The sequence below is a fragment of the Pteropus vampyrus genome, unplaced genomic scaffold (assembly GCF_000151845.1).
Source record: "Pteropus vampyrus isolate Shadow unplaced genomic scaffold, Pvam_2.0 Scaffold104, whole genome shotgun sequence".
Taxonomy (NCBI): Eukaryota; Metazoa; Chordata; class Mammalia; order Chiroptera; family Pteropodidae; genus Pteropus; species Pteropus vampyrus.
Window position 1 is genome coordinate 5,088,150 of NW_011888885.1, and position 18,209 is coordinate 5,106,358.

The following is an 18,209-nucleotide window of genomic DNA, read 5'->3' on the forward strand; positions in this document are numbered from 1 at the left end:
CCCCAAACATCTTTGTTCCCTAAAAGAGGCTGTAAGGACCCCAAGGAAGGGCCAGTTCTAGAAAAGTTGCTCCTTCATAGGGCCAAGAGGTCACATAGTCAGCATTTCCTACAGACTAGGAAGAAGGGAAAAGGGCCAGGGGCCACACGGTTTGGGCCTGAGAATGTGACTTAGCCATACAGTCAGTATCACAGAAACAGGGGAACAGCATCTCCACAGAGAGGTCAGGCCTATGGTCACAAGTAAAGCAGATACGGCATTTGTCCAAACTACCTCTGATTAGCACAGGTTGAACTCCAGCTGAAGTAGCTCTGGCTAGTGAATAAAAAAGCCTGGCTTTCCACAGAGTCACACAGAGCACAGCACCAGGTAGCCAGGGTCTGGATCTGACTGGAGGGGCAGAGCCCCAATTCCCACCTCATACTCACTCCTGGGTGCCACCCTATTGGTTAAATTGTTCTCTCTAGTTTTGCCTGGTTTTGAAGTCCTGCCAGTTAAATGCAACTCCACTGGTTGGTACCAGACAGCAGTGAACAAATACAGCACCAGGACACGACATCATTCATTATATGTACTCAAATACATACTTCCCCACAGGCTGCATCTTAAGGCCTAGTCTCATCTCTTTCTGGCGGTGGGAGACATGCATGGCGGAGCTCAAAGCTGCCCCTCCTCTCATCTGCCCACCCATCTTTTCCAACACAAAGCTCTGAAAAGTGTCTGTTGAGCAAGAGTATCTGGCAGAAACAAGAGCTCTATAGGCAGTGCCAGGAAGCTCACCAGGGTAACCTATCTGGTATCCACAGGGGCCAAGATCCTGAGTTCCTTACCTCCAGTAATTTCCTCTCACTCCTAAAAATATCCTGGGCCAGGGAGACTGCGTAGAGATTGACCTGCAGGACAGCACCTCCCAACAGGGTGGGGTGGGTTCCAAACTCCCAACATTCCCTGAAGATCCCAGCATTCAAAGATTTGAAGAAGAAGGTAAAGGTTTTAGTTTCTCCAGGCAGAATCACACCTGAGAGGGATAGAGATGGAGGTTTTCAATAAAGAGAAGCTGGCCGAGCCCCAAACCTGCATGTCTAAAGTTAACTGAGCCCTAAGCCCATGCAGTTACATTTAACCGAGCCCCAGGTAAGGTAACCAATTGCTCTGGTTCGTCCAGGACTAAGGTGTTTTTAGGATGTGAGACTTATGGTGCTAAAACTAGGAAAGTCCCAGGCAAACAGGGACAGTTGGTTGTCTTAGCCTCAGGCCTGTGCCTATAGGTAACTGAACCCCTAGAATGCCTCTGCTCCCTGGTAGCTCACCTATCTGTATTCTAAAGAGTTCCACTCTTCCCCCAACAGACATGAATAGTTGGGAGATGACACATGCCACAGAAGAAACTGTGGATGGGGAACGAGGCAGGGAAGTGGAGCTGGCCATTAGCTAGACATGGCTTCTCAGACATCAAGGACGAGAGCTGTGAGCAATGCCACTTCTGCCAGGTACCTTCCCGATTGTTAAAGTAGAACCGCTCCATCCTGTTTCTCTTCAGCTCCTGGAAAGAGTCCAGCTGGGACCGCCGCCGCCAGTCATACAAAATGGCCACTGTGCCATTATTGACCACAGTCAGTTCTGAAGATGTTTTCTGCCCTTCTAGAGTTTCGAAGGTCAAGCGGACAGCAATTCCAATGTGCTTCTGAGGAAGGAGGAAGTATGAGAAACGTCCTTGGGGGAGGCCCTGGCCTAGGGTGACCAACTCATCCTGGTGTGCCCAGGACTTTTCCAGGTTTGGCACTGAAAGTCTCATGTCCCAGGCCTCCAGGGCCTGGCTGCTCTCAGACAGATTGGTGTCACACCCCGATAGTGGCTATCTCTGAGGTGCCATCAACCGTAATAAGAGATAAAGCAGATTTTATATCTGATGACCATTTCTGCTCCTTAGCACCTGAAGAATATTTTAGAGCCTTCTTAAAGCCACACCTGTTTGAGAAGATTTGCTTTTTACATGATTGGGGCTAGGTACAAACTGAGTGGCTTGTGACACTCTCTTTTCAGCCTTGTGATTTTATTCTGGCTCAAGTTAGCATTGCTGTTACCATTTTCAGACATGCTGAATGCATGACCAGATAGGAGACTGCAAGCTCCTTGTGACTGCCACAGTCACCTTGGGACTGCACCCGAGGGACACCCATCCAGCAGGTGGGTGAGGGTGAAGGCAGGCTTACCTTGTCCTGTGGGTTACTGCTTCTGATCCAGCAAGCTGGCTTCCCACAGAATAGCAAAGAAGGGCCAAGAATAGGCATGGGAGCCGTATCAGGGTAATCGGTCAATAAGTCTCTGTAATAAAAATCAATGACATATTTTTTTCTGAGGCTGCCACAGTCTCGCCACATGGAGCCACAGAAATGGTTGTCAGCAAGTCTGGAGAGGTGCCTGGCTCTGCCCCCCAATGGAATATCATCAGCTCCACTTGAGCTCAGCTTTGTCCTGCTCTATTCCTGTAGGAGGAAGAGTCTTGGACATACACAGACTCTTCTTGCAGAGCCACTCAGTGTACACAGCCCTGGGAAAGTCTGGAGAGGCCCCACTTACCCAGCGAAGGACTGTCTGGGAGCCCCCCATTAGGAGTTGGTTGCTGGGAGGGAACAGATGTCCAGAGAGAAGCTGGCACATGTTTTGGAATGGGCTAGAAAAGGGGGTGGCAGCCACTAGCGAGAGGTTGTGATGGAGGCATCCTGATTTCAGGGAGGGATGCCTGCCTTTAATACTGTGGGCACTGGGGGGAGCCCCACCTTCCAATCTTTCTCCCGAGGGTCCAGGTCCAACTCACAAGCTTATCGTGTCTCCAGAAGAACTTTTCTGGCTCCTTTCAAACCCTGGAAAGTCTTCCACTATAACAGCTGAGAAAGGTTGCCCTCTGCCCACCACCTCCAGGCCATCAATATCCTTACAGAAACCAAGAAAGGAAAGATTAGCTGAAGATGAGCGCCACCCTAAGGGGCTTCAGATTGGGCACGGAGGCATTACCAACCTGCTGGCTAAAATCCAGCTCTGCCATGATGCTCTGCAGCTCCTTGCGTCGGTAGATCAGAAACAGACTCCGATCCCAGGTGTAGCGGTACCAAGCGTCCTTCTGGTCCAACAATCCTAGAGCAGGGTCAAGGACCCTCAGCACAGGCTGCTGCCATGCCCCTTCCCCACTCAACCTAAATGGCTCTGAATATACTCATCTCAGCACCATTTCTGGGAAAGGGGAAAATACAGCTGCCCTGTGCAGCTGGGCTGCACCTCTTCTATAACTGTCTCACTGAAGAGGAAACCGGACCTCCACAGGGCTATGGGACCTGATCCCAGGTCAGTCTCCCACCAGGGCCGTGCTGTCCCACATCCACATCAGTTACAAGCTGCCCCGCTCCTCACCCATCTCTGCCTGGATAGAGTGCGGCTTCCTGACATGAGTGATTGGTTCCAGAAGGCCACGCTGAGTTTTCGTCTTCGTCATTACCAGACCCGTCATTTCATCTCCCAAGTATTCCAGCCGACTCCAGAACCCTCTGGTCTCCTCACAGCACTGGCAAGGAAGGGCAGATGAGTCAGATCACCTGGACACCTTGGAGAGAGGCTGACAGGGGGGCCGGGAGACAAGAGCACCGCAGGCTACAGATGCTTGCTCTGGGGGATTCGTTGCTGCCAAGGACGAAGCACCCACTTTCTTGTTTTCAGGATACCCTGTTGTAGCCTTTACCCGGTCTCAGACAGACAGTGTGGGTGATGGAGGTGCTGTGCTAACATACCAGATACAACACGGTGCCCTGGGTCATCCAAAAGCATGAGCTTAGCTTTTAGGAGAGAACACTAAGACTATTGTAATAACACAGTGCCTGTGCTATCTTTCTCCTCAGATTAACTACCAGTGACCACCATAGGCTAAATTACTTAACTGACCAGTCTCTGTTAATAGGACCAACAATAGGACCAATAATATAATTTAGTAAAGGGCTCGAGGGCTTAACAATGCTTTGCGATGGATAGATTTGTCTTGTCCCCAACTGTGCAAACTGAGGCAGACATCCCTGTGTCCAGACCCCCTCCTCATAGGGCACCTGGGAATGCTGTCCTCACCTTCCCATCATGCTGTGTTGGAAGTGTTCGGTCAATGAGCTCCCGTTCCTCCTGGATCTGTCTGTAGGTCTCCCCGATGTGCATCAGCAGCTGGCTGACAGGCTTCTTCAGGCGTTCTAGAGAAAGAGAGAGCCAAGAATGCAGCCCCTTTACCAAATCAGAACAAACAAACTCAGCACTAGGCACTGGTCAGCCTCACCCCTGGGCTAATTTCAGAACCCACTAAGAGCAAGAAGCACTGGTAGTGAATGGCACAAATATGTTCAGCCTAAATCCAGGCTCTGGACAGGTGGAGGGAGAGAAAACAAACAGCAGCAGAGCCTGGATGTCGGATGAGGTACGGTGGGAGTCCCATACACCTGCTCACCACTGAGAGCTTCCTGCTGTCTCTTCCGCAGGGTTAGGTTGCGCTGCCAGTTTTTCAGAAAGTTGTGCTGAGGAGGTGGGGACCAGGGCTGTGCCTTCTCCTCTTCTGGGGATTTCTGCTTCTGCTCTTCTGTAGCTGAGATGAAGTTCATCAGACAGGGCGGGGTGTGTATCAGCTCGGCTAACTGAAAAGTACAGCATATGTGTGTGGAGGGTGGCAAGAAGGCACTAAACGGGCAGAGCAGAGATTTCTTCAGGCCTAAATCCCTGATGTCCTCCTACTCTGTTGAAGATCCTTCCTCTTCAGGACCCAAAGGTAGTGAGCGGCGGAAAAATCACAGAACCAGGCTGCCTGGGAAACTAATCAGACCCCTCTCCCCCAGAATGGGGACCTCTATTCTAAGATTGTGGTCAAAATCTTTCCATGAGTCTGTTCTCCTTACAACTGTTGTTAATTGACACCTTCACTGGCAGGATGATGGAGACATTTTTATGTGACTCCAGGCCTCTTAGCACCTGACCAATCAGAGAGTCTTTGCCTGGAACCAGAGAAGCAAAGAAAGAGAGAGAGAGAGAGAGAGAGAGAGAGAGAGAGAGAGAGAGAGCGCGCAGCATTGCAGGATGGGAAAGACAGTAAGACAGGCCGACTATTCATGTGGCCCCAGGAGCGGGGCTCTAGCATGTGGACATAGGAGGAGAAAAGGCCAATCTTTGGAGAAGGGAAAATGCAGCCGGTGCACAGAGGAGCAGAGGGCAGCGAGGGAGCGTGGGCCCGGAGCCCCGATGCCTTTTTGGGTTCTCTGGCCAGACACATTCTTGCCTTTGGATTCCTCGAGGCACCTTTGTATCCTCATAGTGACTTCCTAACTTCAGCTGAAGCTAACTTAAGTTGGCTTCACTATTTCAGGGGGAAGGTCACTTATCACTTCAGACTCTGGGGCCCAGAGACTGGACTGTCTTTTTAACCCGGGGCCTGCTTGACTCTGCCGAGTGTGAGAATGAAATGACCAGTGACCTCTCTTGTCCCGGCAGCTCCGTGCAAACAAACCTGGGTGTTCCCTCGAGCAACTGCAATTCTCTTAAAGTCCTGGAGGCTCCCCAAGATGTGGTGGGACAGGATCTGGTCGCTGCCATGGAAATAGTCACCCGGACCTGGTGGGCAAAAGAGGAGCGAGAAAAACAAGCTGTAGCTAGCCGATGTAAACAATTCAAGGGGGCTACTTTCTGATGGAGACCCCGCTTTCTTTCAAGGCCGATCCATGAATTCAGAGACCCGGGCCAAAGCTGGGCATACCAGAGTAGTCCAGGGGCTTTGTGGTTGCATCTGGAGTAGCAGGATGTGCTACTAAGTGGCAGACCTTTCTCCTAGGATCCTTGGGTTTGGGTTTACGGATGATAAATTTCTGGGTAATGACAGGTTTATCTTCTGTTTCAGTAAAGCGAGGAATGTGTTGCTAAAAAGAAACAAAAGAGAGAATTCCAGAGATCAGGAGGAGGAAAAACACCACCCATCTCCTCTGTCCTAATTCTTCGTGGAATTCCTGAAGGCTGACAAATTTGTTTTTCCAGCTCTGTCCATATGTTCTGATGAGGAAATGCCCATGCGAGAGACATGAGACGTAATAACGTCCTGGAAGGAGAAAAAATAACATACCTCCAGACAGTTCAGGTGAGAAGTGGCTAACTCTTCCAGGTAAGGCATGGGGTTAGGGTTTAGCAGCTTTATCCACATCTGTAACTTTGCTTCTTAAACTCATTTTCCCTTCTGTGAAATAGGGATGATGGCCCTTGCCTCCATGGGAAGCAAGATGCCTCATCATCTCACTCCTCTGTGGTTCTAAATCTCAGGAATGTTAAAACAAACCATAAATTCCTTTAGATGCAAAAGTGAAAAGAACCGTGTTTTGGGTTCTCTGGCCAGACACATTCTTGCCTTTGGATTCCTCGAGGCACCTTTGTATCCTTATAGTGTCTTCCTAACTTCAGCTGAAGCTGAAGTTAGGAATTTCTATGGAATTAGACACTCCCTATGAGTAGAGATGGTGGACATGGTTGATGTTCGAGACCACACAGGCTGGGAGAGAAAAACTCCTGCAGGAAGGGATTCCTGGACTTCATCCTTACCTTCTTCAAGTCTTCCTTCTTAATGGCTAAGGCAAGAATGTCGTCTCCTTGTAGGACATTGCTAACAGGCTCAGTTTCTTCCTGAATGGGGGGTGTGGGCTGTTCAGATACCTTTGCCCGCTTCTTTTCTAAAGAGAAGCAGAAGATTACAAGTGCTATATGTATGTATTTATTTGACTCCATGGTCAGGGGCGGGCAGGGGAAGAGCTGGCCAACTGGATGGTCAGTAGAGGCTGCCAAGGTGGCCTGGGCAGTACTTGATTGGGGTGACAGGAGTTCTCTCTTCAAAGTTCCCCCTACCCGTTGCCCTTGGCCCACCACAGCAACTGAAGGTAGCCAGAATTGAGATCAGAAGATATTCCATTCCAGGCTGTGCTACTTATAAGCTGAACGACCTTGGATATATCACTTAACCTCTCGGCCTTAGTCTTCCCTTCTGTAAAAAGAGGAAGCTGGACTAAATCAGTGGTTCTCAAATAGTATTCAAATGTCTGCCTCAGAGTGTTCTGGGGAGTTTTACAATTATAGCTTTCTGGCTCCTGCGTGGAGTCAGGGCCTGGGGAATCGTATTTTTTAAACTTCCTAGGTCTTTCTAATGTCAATAGGTTGGGACGCCTGGACTAGATGCTTCCTCAGCTTTCTCCATTGCTGGCACTCATCCATTCTTCTGGGTGAAGGCATCAGGTTTTTTAAGACACTGCTTAAAATACAGATGCTCTGGAGGGAAGCAGAACATTCACAGCTGACCATTTATTTCATGTTCTTTCATTAAATAAATACTATTTAAGTATCTTCTATGTGCCAGGCACTGTGCTAGGCTCTGGGGACATAAAGCAAGAGATTCAGGCTTCAAAGAGCACACACCCATGGGTGACAAGGCTGTCAGGCTGAACTAGGGTTACTATGGGAGCAGCCAGGCTGGGGGGCCTAGCCCAGTGTGTGGGGTAGTCAGGGAAAGCTCTCTAAGGACATGATGTTTAAACTGAGAGCTGAAGAATGGAGAGAACATAGACAAGGGAAAGGGCTTGGGGAACAGGAGTAGCGTGAAGAGGCCTAGAGGCAAAAGAGGATGGTGCACACTCCTAGAACTCAAAGTATGAGTTTTTAAAATAGCTGGAGTGTAGTGAGGTGTGAGGTAGAAAGCAGTGCCTGAAAAAAGAAGTTGGAGCCATATCACAAAGAGCTTAGTGAGCCATGTAAAGGACTTCAATCTTCACGCCATGGGCCATCTCATGGCAAGGAATGGATTAGGGGGCGCGATCACTGAGGAGTCTACTACAGTAATAACACTGGTTGACGACAATGGCTTATGGAACTGGAAGAGAAGTGGAGAGATCTGAGCCTATTTCTCTCATGCGCCATGCCAGAGCATGGCATTGAGAACTCATTGTGCAGAAGCGAGTCATTCTCCAATGAGGAAACACTCTCTGCCTTCCTTCCAGAGGTGGGTTAACAGTTTCAAATGCATCTCATTTCTCTGGCTAGTAGACTCCTGTCTGCTGCCCTCTGGTTTAGAATGGTCTGATGTAAGGCCCTACAGAAAATAATCAAAAGAAAACTTTGAGTCCTGACTTCAGGAACTTTAAAACAGAACTTGGTTTTGTCCACTGCGTCTCACAGCACTCTAATTTTGCAGAAGCAGTATCACCAGAACATCAAAGCAAGTGTTTTGGTTACCCAAATCAAACTCTTTTTTTTTTTTTTTTTTTAGGAAATACCCACATAATTGGTGGCAAAACGAAACAAAATAAAAAAACAAACAAGCCTAAGCCAGAATCATTCCAAACATAACTCTAAATTCCGCCTATGGGCCAGAGTCCATCTCCTCAGCGATGGGGTCAGTGGAAACTCAGGAGCATCATCAACTTAACCGCATGGCTCTGGTCCCATCCATTGCCACGCATGGACATGCAGCCTTAGGTTTTGATTTCTACAGTCACTAAAACTGGTGGCAGCCCAAGAGACAATTGGTATCAGTTGAAAGTCTGCCTTTATAAACATTTTTGTATTATTTCTATTTTCTAGGATATCTTCTCCCTCTGCCCATCGCCTTGGCTGCTTCTACATCTTCTCAAGGGATTAAACATCTCCAGGTCTGAGCTTTTTACTTATGGGTGTATAATTACCACGGTGAATTTATAAACTTTCAACATTGCTGAAGATTTCTGAAATACTGAAACTCTGGTCTGAGGTTTTTTTTGAGAAGGTCATCTTAATATACAGTCAGGGAATGGTGTGTTCCAGAGTTAATAAAATATTCACAAAAATGATATGTACATTTTAAACTTCGAATCACCCTAGATGATTTGAATTTACCTAAATTTACCAAGCATCTTCTATGTGCTATAAACTACAGAGAAAATGGTATAAAAGGTTAAGATATGGCTCTTTCTCCTGAGGAATTGAAAAATGCAGCAGACATTAACATACACCAATTATAACATAAGAGCCTAAAATTAGTGGAACAGGCAATGGGTTTGGTTACACATCAAAGCAGGAGCAGATGGATGTGGATTATACAGTTTAGGGCTCTAACCAAAGGTTCAGAAGAGCAGTTGCAGGGGTCAGAGGCAGCTTCACAGGCCATTAGGCCTTGGAGGACAGGAAGACTTTGCACAGACGGAGCAGCAGACAGAGGTGTTCCAGGTGGGGTCACCGCTGGAGCAAAGGTGGAAGCAGGGCTGAGCATGACGTATGTGAGGCGTGGTGTCACAGAAGGCTTGTTGGGGAGGTGGGGGCGATATTGGGGATAAGAGGAAAACCAGGGCTTTGTAAAGTAAAGCTGAAGCATCTGATCTTCCTCTGTCGGCAGGAAGGAGGTTTGGTCCAGGAGAGTGAAATGAAAGCATTGCAGAGTGATTCATCCAGTCAGGGTAAGCCAGGTGGACTGGAGGGGCAGAGGCAAGTTGGGGAGACCAGGGAGGAAGGATAATCTCACGAGGGTCACTTCAGGACCTTCATGAAGACTCTACAGGGTCAAAGTGTATCTCACTACTGAGCCTGCAGAGGCCCAGCTATTTCCTGTTCTTTGGTCTGAAAACCCAAGCTGAGTGGGGCTCCTGGTGAGCACACGGCCGGCCGGCATTTCTCCCCTAATCTTGACAGCTGCAAGGTGGTCAGAGACCAGCCCCCTTGTATGGGGCAGTCAGGTGACACCTCTGCTGGAATTAAGTCAGGCAACTAGAAGCAAGGTATTCAGGTGGGGTAGGGTGGGGAGGGGGTTGGGGAGAGAAGACAGCTATAGAGGGACAAGAAACCTGGACTCTCTTGTTCTGCTCCTCGCTTCATTTAAATGTGATTCTTTTTTGTGTTGATTAAAGTCTTCAGGAAATTCTGACCTCAGGGTAGCGTTGGGGGAATGCAGGGATGGGCTGTTCCTACCAGGGCTATTTTACTTGATGTAGGAGGGGGATCTGGTACTGCTGGGAGGGAGTCTCCCACATTTCTTAGCAATAAGACCTGGGAGTCAAAAGGGTTGGGATCTCTAAATAGGTTTACGGTCACAATATTTGCTTGCCTTTTTGCTTATAATTCAGAGACCTTGGAGAAACACAGCACAAGATTAAAAGATTATATTTGTTGATTAGCTGTATTATAGTGGGGAGGGGGGAAGTAGTGCCCTACAACATTAGAGGCTTCCCCTGAGATATTTAGGGGGAGAAAGGTATCCCGCATGCAAAACTAAATTAAACACTGATTTTTTTTAACTCCTCACCCTGGTGCACGTTCTTAACTCAAGGGCTATTTAATAAACCCAATTTCCCCTTACTAAAAATAAATATGCAGTGAAAAATCTTTCCTTGATTTGCTTAAGTCTGATTAAGATCTCCAGAAGCTAGGTGAGAGATAGCTAGGAAAGCCCTTGACTACCCTTGGAAAAGGAGACCAGCTATCTTCTCCCTTTCTTAACTGTTAAAAAGCATATCATGAAACAGCATCTCGGCGGTGCAGTCTAAATCGGACTTTCATACTATAAAGAAGCATTAAAGAAAGCCATGCTGAAAAGTAGCTAAGCTCCGGTTAGTTTGACTCCAGGCCTGCCCCCCTTGCTTACACTGTGCTTTCCCCATGACTCTGGGCTGGGTCTCCCCAGGGCCTGCAAGGGCACACCCACACTTTCTGACCTAGCACCGCAAGCCCTTTCCTGGAAAACCTCTGCCCACCTGTGCAGGTCCCTCTGGCTCCTGTCCCTTCCCTCCACCCTCACCACCTCTGCCCTGGCCACCAAGGTCATATTACTTTCACAGTTCCATGCCTCAGCTCACGCTGCTGCTCCCTAGACCTGAAGAAGCAAATTGCTCCCCTCGCCTGTTTTTTTCTGCTGAGCCACAGATGTCACCTTCTTCAGAAAACCTTCCCCTCAAAATCTACCACCCAAGGCCTGGGTCAGGTGCTCTGAGTCCTTAATGCCTATGGGAGCTTATAACACAGCATTTATATTGTCTGGTTACTCCTGCAGGAGTTCACCAAACTGCATTTCTTGAGGGCTGAGATCACACAGTTAATACTAATCCCCTCATTGCCCAGCACAGTGCCCACACTGCAGGCCCTCAATAAATGGAAACAGCAAAAAAAGATGGAAGAGAGTGTAAACTGCAAAGGGGAGCACGTCCGTGGGGTCAGTCTGCTGTCAGGCACCCCGGGGCTCTCCCATGTGCAACCAGAGGGTAGCTGCAGAGGCCAAGAAGCAGTCTTGTGTAGTGACTGTCTCCAGGTTAAACAAGCAGGACAGGTGTCACCTAGCTGGAAAGGGCATGTGGTAAGAAAAGGTAGAAACAGAATGAGCCAAGTTAGGCATTTCTTCTGATTTTTCCAGCAGGACTCTTACTTAGGTGACCCCTAACCCCACTCCCTCACCCCACCAAAGAATCCCACCAAGGTTGTTGGTTTCACCACCTCAATATGTTTCTTGCATTCTTTCCTGAATTTCTTTTCCCAAGCACCTCATATCCTGGCCCTTCTAGTCTTGAACTCTTCCTTTCTGGCTCAACCACACTCCCCTACAGAGGGATCCTGCCTTCTGAGTCCCATCCTAAGATATGGTTCCAGGTAGGGGTCTCCTGTGCCTTTCTGGCCAAGGCCATCTCCCCAACAATTGATCGCTGAGGCCTCTGTCAGTTCCCTATTTCCTCAAGGCCCCAGTGCCCTGTGCCCCATTCCTTATGGGGTCTCCACTTTGTCCATTACCCCTAAGGTATGGGGAACACCTTGCCCTGTACTCCATCCTTCCATGATCTTTACCTCCATCCTGATGTCACCCCTATCCTCCAGGCCCTGTGTCGTGAATCCTATCCAAGAACCCCTGCCCCTGTCAGGTTCTCCTTAGTTCCCAAGGCAGCTAGTGCCGACCTTTCAAGCTCTCTGCGGCCTCGAAGAATCTGCTTGGTATTCTGAGGCGGGATTCCTTCTTTAGAGACTTCATGGTGCCGCCCGGACCGAGAGCGTGGCCCCACGTCGCGGGGACCCAGGATAACTTGGCCGTGCGTCACCCCACCAGGCGACCCCGCGCGCGTCCGCCCGCCATTGGTCGCAGCTGCGTCCATAGCAACCAGCGCCCCGCGACGGAGCGCGCACCCACCGAACAACTTGGGCGGAGACTGCTTGGAAGCCACCTTTTTCATACGGTCGCCCCAACGGGCCCGCCAAGGGCCGCTCCTTCCTCGTGCGAACCCTGAAAATACCCGGGGGCCCGACCGTGACGTCACAGGCCGTGCCGGCTACTCCCGTGAGGTCACCAGCCGGGAGGGGCGTGGGTGGAGCGAAGCCTCTGGGAAGAGCGGGGAGGTGGGGGGAGGTGGGGGGAGGTGGGGGCGGGTGGGGGGAGGGCTGCATGATCCGCCCCGCTCCTCCCCGCACTAGGCGAGGGTGCGTCCGGCTGCCCTGACCGCCCCAACTCCTGCCTTCCCTCTGCCCTTTCACACAGCCGCCACAGGATCCTTCCTTTCACCTCCTGCCGAAAACCCCTGGAGGGCTTCCGGAGGATTTCATTTCCCAAGACCCCCTGCCTGTCCCTTACATGGATGGGCCTGTTGACCTCCCCCGCCCTCGCACGCTGCAGCCGCTTTGGTCTTCCATTAATTCCTAAACCGGTCAAGCTTCCTTCCCCTCCTGCCCAAGGACTTGGGGCCTTCTCATACTGCTGGTTTCAGTCTTTGGACTGAAAGATTGCCCTTGACTCCCGTTCCCCACTTTAAAGTAGCCCCTTTGTTATCTCAACTTTATAATTGCACCCAGTTCATTTATTTTTCCGGAGTCCTAACGCATTCTGGGATTATTTTGTTTGTCCATGTTCACTGTCGTCAGGCAATGTAAACTCCCTAAGGGCAGGGAAGCCTGTCCCTTGTTCCTACCTCAACCCAAAATTTAGCCTATAGTGGTCACTCTATGTGGAATAATGAAGGGGCTCTAGAGCCAGACACAGCTGAGTTGCAATCCCACCTCTGCCTCCTTGCTAGCTGTGTGTTCTTGGGCTTGTCCTGTGACCTGAGCCACAGCTTTCTCACTTAAAAAATGGAGGTCATAATGCCGCCCACACAGGGCCACTGTAAAGATTAACTGAGAGTTTGCATTTAAACCACCCAACATAGTGCCCTCCATAAACTGTAATGTCTTCTCAATCAATTCTCAAAAATTATGCTGGGGTTGGGGGAGCAGGTGCACTCTGTACCCATTTTACAGATAAAAATGGAGCTTCAGAGAGTGGAAGCATGTAAAGTCACCTGACTAGCAAGGAACACAATTTGAACCTGGTTCTACCAAGTCCAAGGCCTTATCTCTTGGGCCATTTCTGAGCTTTGCTGCAGTCTGCCCCAGACAGGGAACTAGGAAGGATACCAGGAGGGCTGGCCAATCCTGGTGCTCCCTGTGTGTTCTCCACTACTGGGCATCTCCCGGAGGCATGGCTCCTTCCCAATGCTCCCCTAGACCTTCACTCCTCTTACGACTGAGACATCCTCCACGGGCAGCTCCTCCTCTCCTGCCCTCTGAGGCCCAAGCATCAACCTCCTTCCACCATCCAAGGAGTCCCCAGTTCAGTTCACTCCATGAACGCTTACTGAGCACTTATGATACACCGGGCTGGGAACTGTAGACAGTCACTATGGTGGAAATAGTGCAAGAGGCTTTTTGTCAGGAGCACTCGGGGCTCTCACTGTAAGGCCCATGAAAGATGAAAGGGAAAGAAGCAGGACTGGGTTGGGAGAGCCTCAGACTATGTTGCAGATCTGACAAAGTCTTGGCCAACCCCATGTGGACCTCTGGGGCAGAAAATGTTCCTCAGGGGCTGTCAGCTAACTGTAAGGTCTTTCTTGAAGGGAGATAGGAACAACTCATGACCATGGCTGCCACAGGAGCTCTGCAAGATATGGAGGAAAATAAATATTTTCTCTAGCCCTCTAGGAGCTCAGATAGAACAGAAGACACACACTCACGAAACTCCAATCCATTCGCCCAGCTTCAGGAGGGCGTTTACCTTTGGGAAGTTGCACAGCTTGTGGGAAACCTGGCTGGGGCAGGACAGAGGCCTGGGGGATGTTTAAGGAGGATTCAGTGGAGGTTAAAAGACGAGGGAAGGAGGGAGTGGGAGAGGCACTTGGTTAGGCAGACACACAACCTGGCGGGGCTTAGCTACCAGCCTCAGTGACTTTGAACAGGTTTCATCCCCTCTTTGTGCCTTCGTATCACCATCTGCATCATGAAGTTATTAGACCAGATTAGTGCTGCTTAACCCTTTGAGAATCTGATCGAAGCCAGGAAACCTTCCCAGAAATATGCATTTTTTTTTTTTATGGTAGTAAAATACACATAACATAAAACTCACCATTTTAACAAATACAATGCAGTGGCTTTTAGTACATTCACAGTGTCGTGCAAACCATCACCACTGTCTAGTTCCAGAACTTTTTCATCATCCCTAATCAAACCTTGTATCCATTAAATATTCACTCCCTTGGCAACTACTAATCTACCTTCCCTCTTTATTGATTTATCTATTCTGGATAGTTCTTATAAATGGAATCATACAGTATTTGGCCTTTTGTGTCCGCCTTCTTTCACTTAGCGTAGTGTTTTCAAGGCTCATCCATGTTGTGGCATGTATCAGTACTCCAGCCTTTTTCATGGCTGAATAATATTCCACTATATACCACATTTTGTTTATCCATTCATCTGCACATTTGATTTTGCATTGAATTCCAGGGATTCTCTGAAGTTTGTTTGTGTGCCCCTGGGGTGGGGTGGGCTATCATCAGTGTGCCTTAGGCACAGAGCTGGTTCACCTGAAAATGGGTTTCGAATTCTAATGTAAGTCCTCAAGGGCTAGTGATTACTGGTGACTTGGGAAAGGCAGAATGGATATTAAGGAAGCCTTCTTAGAGGAGGAGCATCTGAGGTGGGCCACTAAAGGTAAGAGTTCAACAGGCAGGGCGGGCGGCAGGCACTCCCGAGAAGGACTCAGTGGGAACCAAGGCCTGGAAGGGATAAGGCACAAGTTTGGGGAACAGCATCATTTAGCCCCCACAGCTTTAGCAGTCTTCTCCCGACTTGGCAACTCTGAGTAACCTCCTCGAGCTCAGGGAGGAGGAGGTGGCTGGGTTGACAGAGGACAAGACATCAGTTATTGCTTCATGTCTCTGTTTATTTCCACCCAGCCAGGTGCTGGGCACGTTGTCAACTCCTCTTTGCAGAGGCTAAACAGCCTCCCTAAATAGAAAGTGTGTTTCCTGCACAGGCTGCATCATCCCTTTCCAGGGACAGCCACCCTCCAAAGCCTGAGGCCAGCATAGTCTCTTCTCAAGTCTGTCACAGCTAACTCACCCCTTCATGTCTGGATCCCTCCTCCCAGTTTATCCTGCCACTTCTGTCTCATCTCCACATACACACTTGGCCCTCTCCCATGTTGTCTGTACTGTCCCCCCCTACACATCTGGCTCACTCTCCACATCTGGGTCATTTCCCCCTTTAATGACACATCACACTCTTAGACCTTTGCTCAACATGCACCAGGAATCTTCCATTCTTCTTGGCCTTGAAGTCAGGCCACAGCTGGACTCTGTTCTCAGAACGGCCTGACTTCAGCCTCGGGGGTGATATGCAGACTCTGGGCACCACCCCTAGATGCAAATTGCTCTTAATCTCTTCTGGAGGAGGACACAAGGAGAGAGATTTTAGGGGCCACATAAAATAGGGGGTAGGAGCAATGGGGACTTTGGAGCAAAATGTTAGTTTGCCTTGCAGTGTTGCCCCTTCCTAGGCCATGTCCCTCTGTAGAGTGGGGAGAGTGCCAATCTCACAGAGTTACTGTCACCCTCTGTCATCTCATCCTGTTTTGCTATGCTCAGAATCCTTATCCTATACTTCCATACAGTCTGTCTGTCTGCCCTGACTAAAGCATAAGGTCTAGGGAGCAGAGGCCTTGCCTGTCAGATTCACGGCTGTATCATAGTTCCTAGAATAGTATCTGGCACACGTGGGCCATCAATAATGGATAGGGATGGGGGGAAGCCTGGAGAAGTGTCAATGGATTCATGGTAGCTGCCTTCCAATATCTGCAGGGGCGGGCAGGGAAAGAGCCTAGCTCCTTCTGTGCAGCACCCAAGGGCAAAACTATGAACCACCTGGGAGGTTTGCTGTAAGACTTCTAAGAATCAGAGTGCCCTCCTGGTACAGGAGTTCCAGCACAGGCCCTGGGATCATCTGCCTGGGCTGCTGTTGAGGACATGCTGAGGTGGATGGACACTGAGTTCTGGGGCTCTGTGCTGAGGCTCTCCCCTAAAATGAAGGCTCTCTTCTTACATGCCAGTCCCTCCCTCCTTGTCCTGGTCAGGAGAAGGCTGCTTGCTGAGGGCAGATTCAGAGCCAAGGGAGCTGGTTTACCTTGGGGTTTCTTTTTCTAGATTGTAGGGATAACTGAGGAATTGCCCTGTCCTACCAAAGTTCTCATTGTTCTCTTGGAACATGGCTTGGAACTGGGGGCGGTAGGGGATGCGGTGGGAAGATGCTGAATTAAAAGCCTTGGGCCCTTATCTCTGTCTAGCTGTGTTACCCAGGAACTGGTTCCCCAACCCCGAATCCCATCTACTTCCCTTTCAGAAGGGCTTCAATGCTTTCATCGACTTCCAAGGATCAATGCAAACAGAAAAAAAAAAAAGATGTGTAAGTACTCTGAAAACTGTACAGATGAAAGGGATTATAGCTAAGGCCCAAACACTCAAATCCACTAGATAATTTCTCCCTTAGCTAGTGTGATAGACAGAATAATGGCTCCCCAAAGATGTCCACATCTTCATTGCCGGAAGCTGTCAATTTGTTACCTTACATGGCAAAAAGGACTTTGCAGATGTGATTAAGGATGCTGAGATGGGGAGATTATCCTGGATTATCTAGATGGGCCCAATGTTATCGTAAGGGTCCTTGTAAGAGGGAGGCAGGAGGGTCACAGTCAGAGAAGGAGATGTGATGATGGAAACAGAGGTCAGAGTGATGTGGCCATGAGCCAAGAAATGCCGCAGCTTTTAGAAGCTGGAAAAGGCAGGGAATGGATTCCTTCCTAGAGCCTCCAGGAGGAATACAGCTCTGCTGACACCTTGACTTTAGCTAGCTCAGACTTCTGGCCTCCAAAACTGTAAGATAATAAATTTGTGTTGCTTTAAGCTACTAAGTTTATGGTGATGTGTTATGACAACAATAGCCTATCAATACAGATAATGATATAAACAGTTTCAAATCTGATTCTCCAATTCTTTTTCAATATTCCTTCTGTGGAGATCTTGTCCTTACCAGGTTAGCTCAGGGCTCCTATGTTATCATTAAGTAGATCACTGCTTATCTGTCTTGAGTTCCATTTTAGCAGAGCATGCCAACCTGACACACCTAGGTTCAAACCTCAGTAATTTTCTGGCTGGGTGACCTCAGACTAGGTAACATAACCTCTCTGAGTCAGTCTCGTCTGTGGCAAAAATGGGGAGTTGTGAGAATTATATATGATTCCACTCAAAAACTCCTTTCATAGAAATTAAGAATCATGTCTAGGATTGCCAGATAAAATATAGAATGCCCAGTTAAATTTGAATCTCAAATAAAACAATTTTTTTTTTTTTAGTATAAGTCTGTCCCGTGTGATATTTGGGACATACACTGAATACTTATTGTTTTATCTGAAATTCAAACGTAAATGAGTGTCTACATTTCTCTTTGCTAAATCTAGCAGGCTTAGCCTTGTCCCAGGTCATGTATCTTGTAAGCAAAAGAGCTAAGCCTCAATCTCGGATCTTTAAACCCCAGGTCAGTGAACATCCTGCTCCATCACAGGCCTGATCTTGAGTAGATTAGCTGAGCCACATGGCAGCCCTGAACCTATGACCCAATTGAAGCTTCAAAAACAAATGCAATTTGGACTTTGGGAACCCATTTCATACCTGAAAAATATCTAAAGTGATCATGAAAATAAAATTTAATAACCACACGTGTTTATATATTATATATGTATAAGTGCGTATAAAGTATATAAAATCAAATCTGAGTATGAAAGCAAGTAAAACAAAAAACTACACTTGTGCTGGCTGGAAAATTACTGCTTGGCTATAGCCCATGGGAACATAACATTCTAACAA

General features: G+C 48.6%; 1 protein-coding gene across 1 annotated transcript in view; it reads right to left on the bottom strand.

Moving 5' to 3' along the window:
• MYCBPAP (MYCBP associated protein) overlaps positions 1-12,022 on the bottom strand; it is a 17,129-nt gene extending 5,107 nt beyond the window's left edge. Inside the window, exons 1-13 of the mRNA XM_023533506.1 lie at positions 11,950-12,022; positions 6,601-6,728; positions 5,771-5,930; positions 5,525-5,628; positions 4,478-4,661; positions 4,111-4,226; positions 3,409-3,559; positions 3,020-3,135; positions 2,819-2,934; positions 2,214-2,325; positions 1,495-1,684; positions 781-1,018; positions 181-230 (exon numbers count right to left, since the gene is read on the bottom strand). Coding sequence (XP_023389274.1) covers positions 181-230; positions 781-1,018; positions 1,495-1,684; positions 2,214-2,325; positions 2,819-2,934; positions 3,020-3,135; positions 3,409-3,559; positions 4,111-4,226; positions 4,478-4,661; positions 5,525-5,628; positions 5,771-5,930; positions 6,601-6,728; positions 11,950-12,022 — 1,738 coding nt within the window. The remainder of the gene's footprint in view (positions 1-180; positions 231-780; positions 1,019-1,494; positions 1,685-2,213; positions 2,326-2,818; positions 2,935-3,019; positions 3,136-3,408; positions 3,560-4,110; positions 4,227-4,477; positions 4,662-5,524; positions 5,629-5,770; positions 5,931-6,600; positions 6,729-11,949) is intronic.
• Between the last annotated feature and the right edge of the window lie 6,187 nt (positions 12,023-18,209).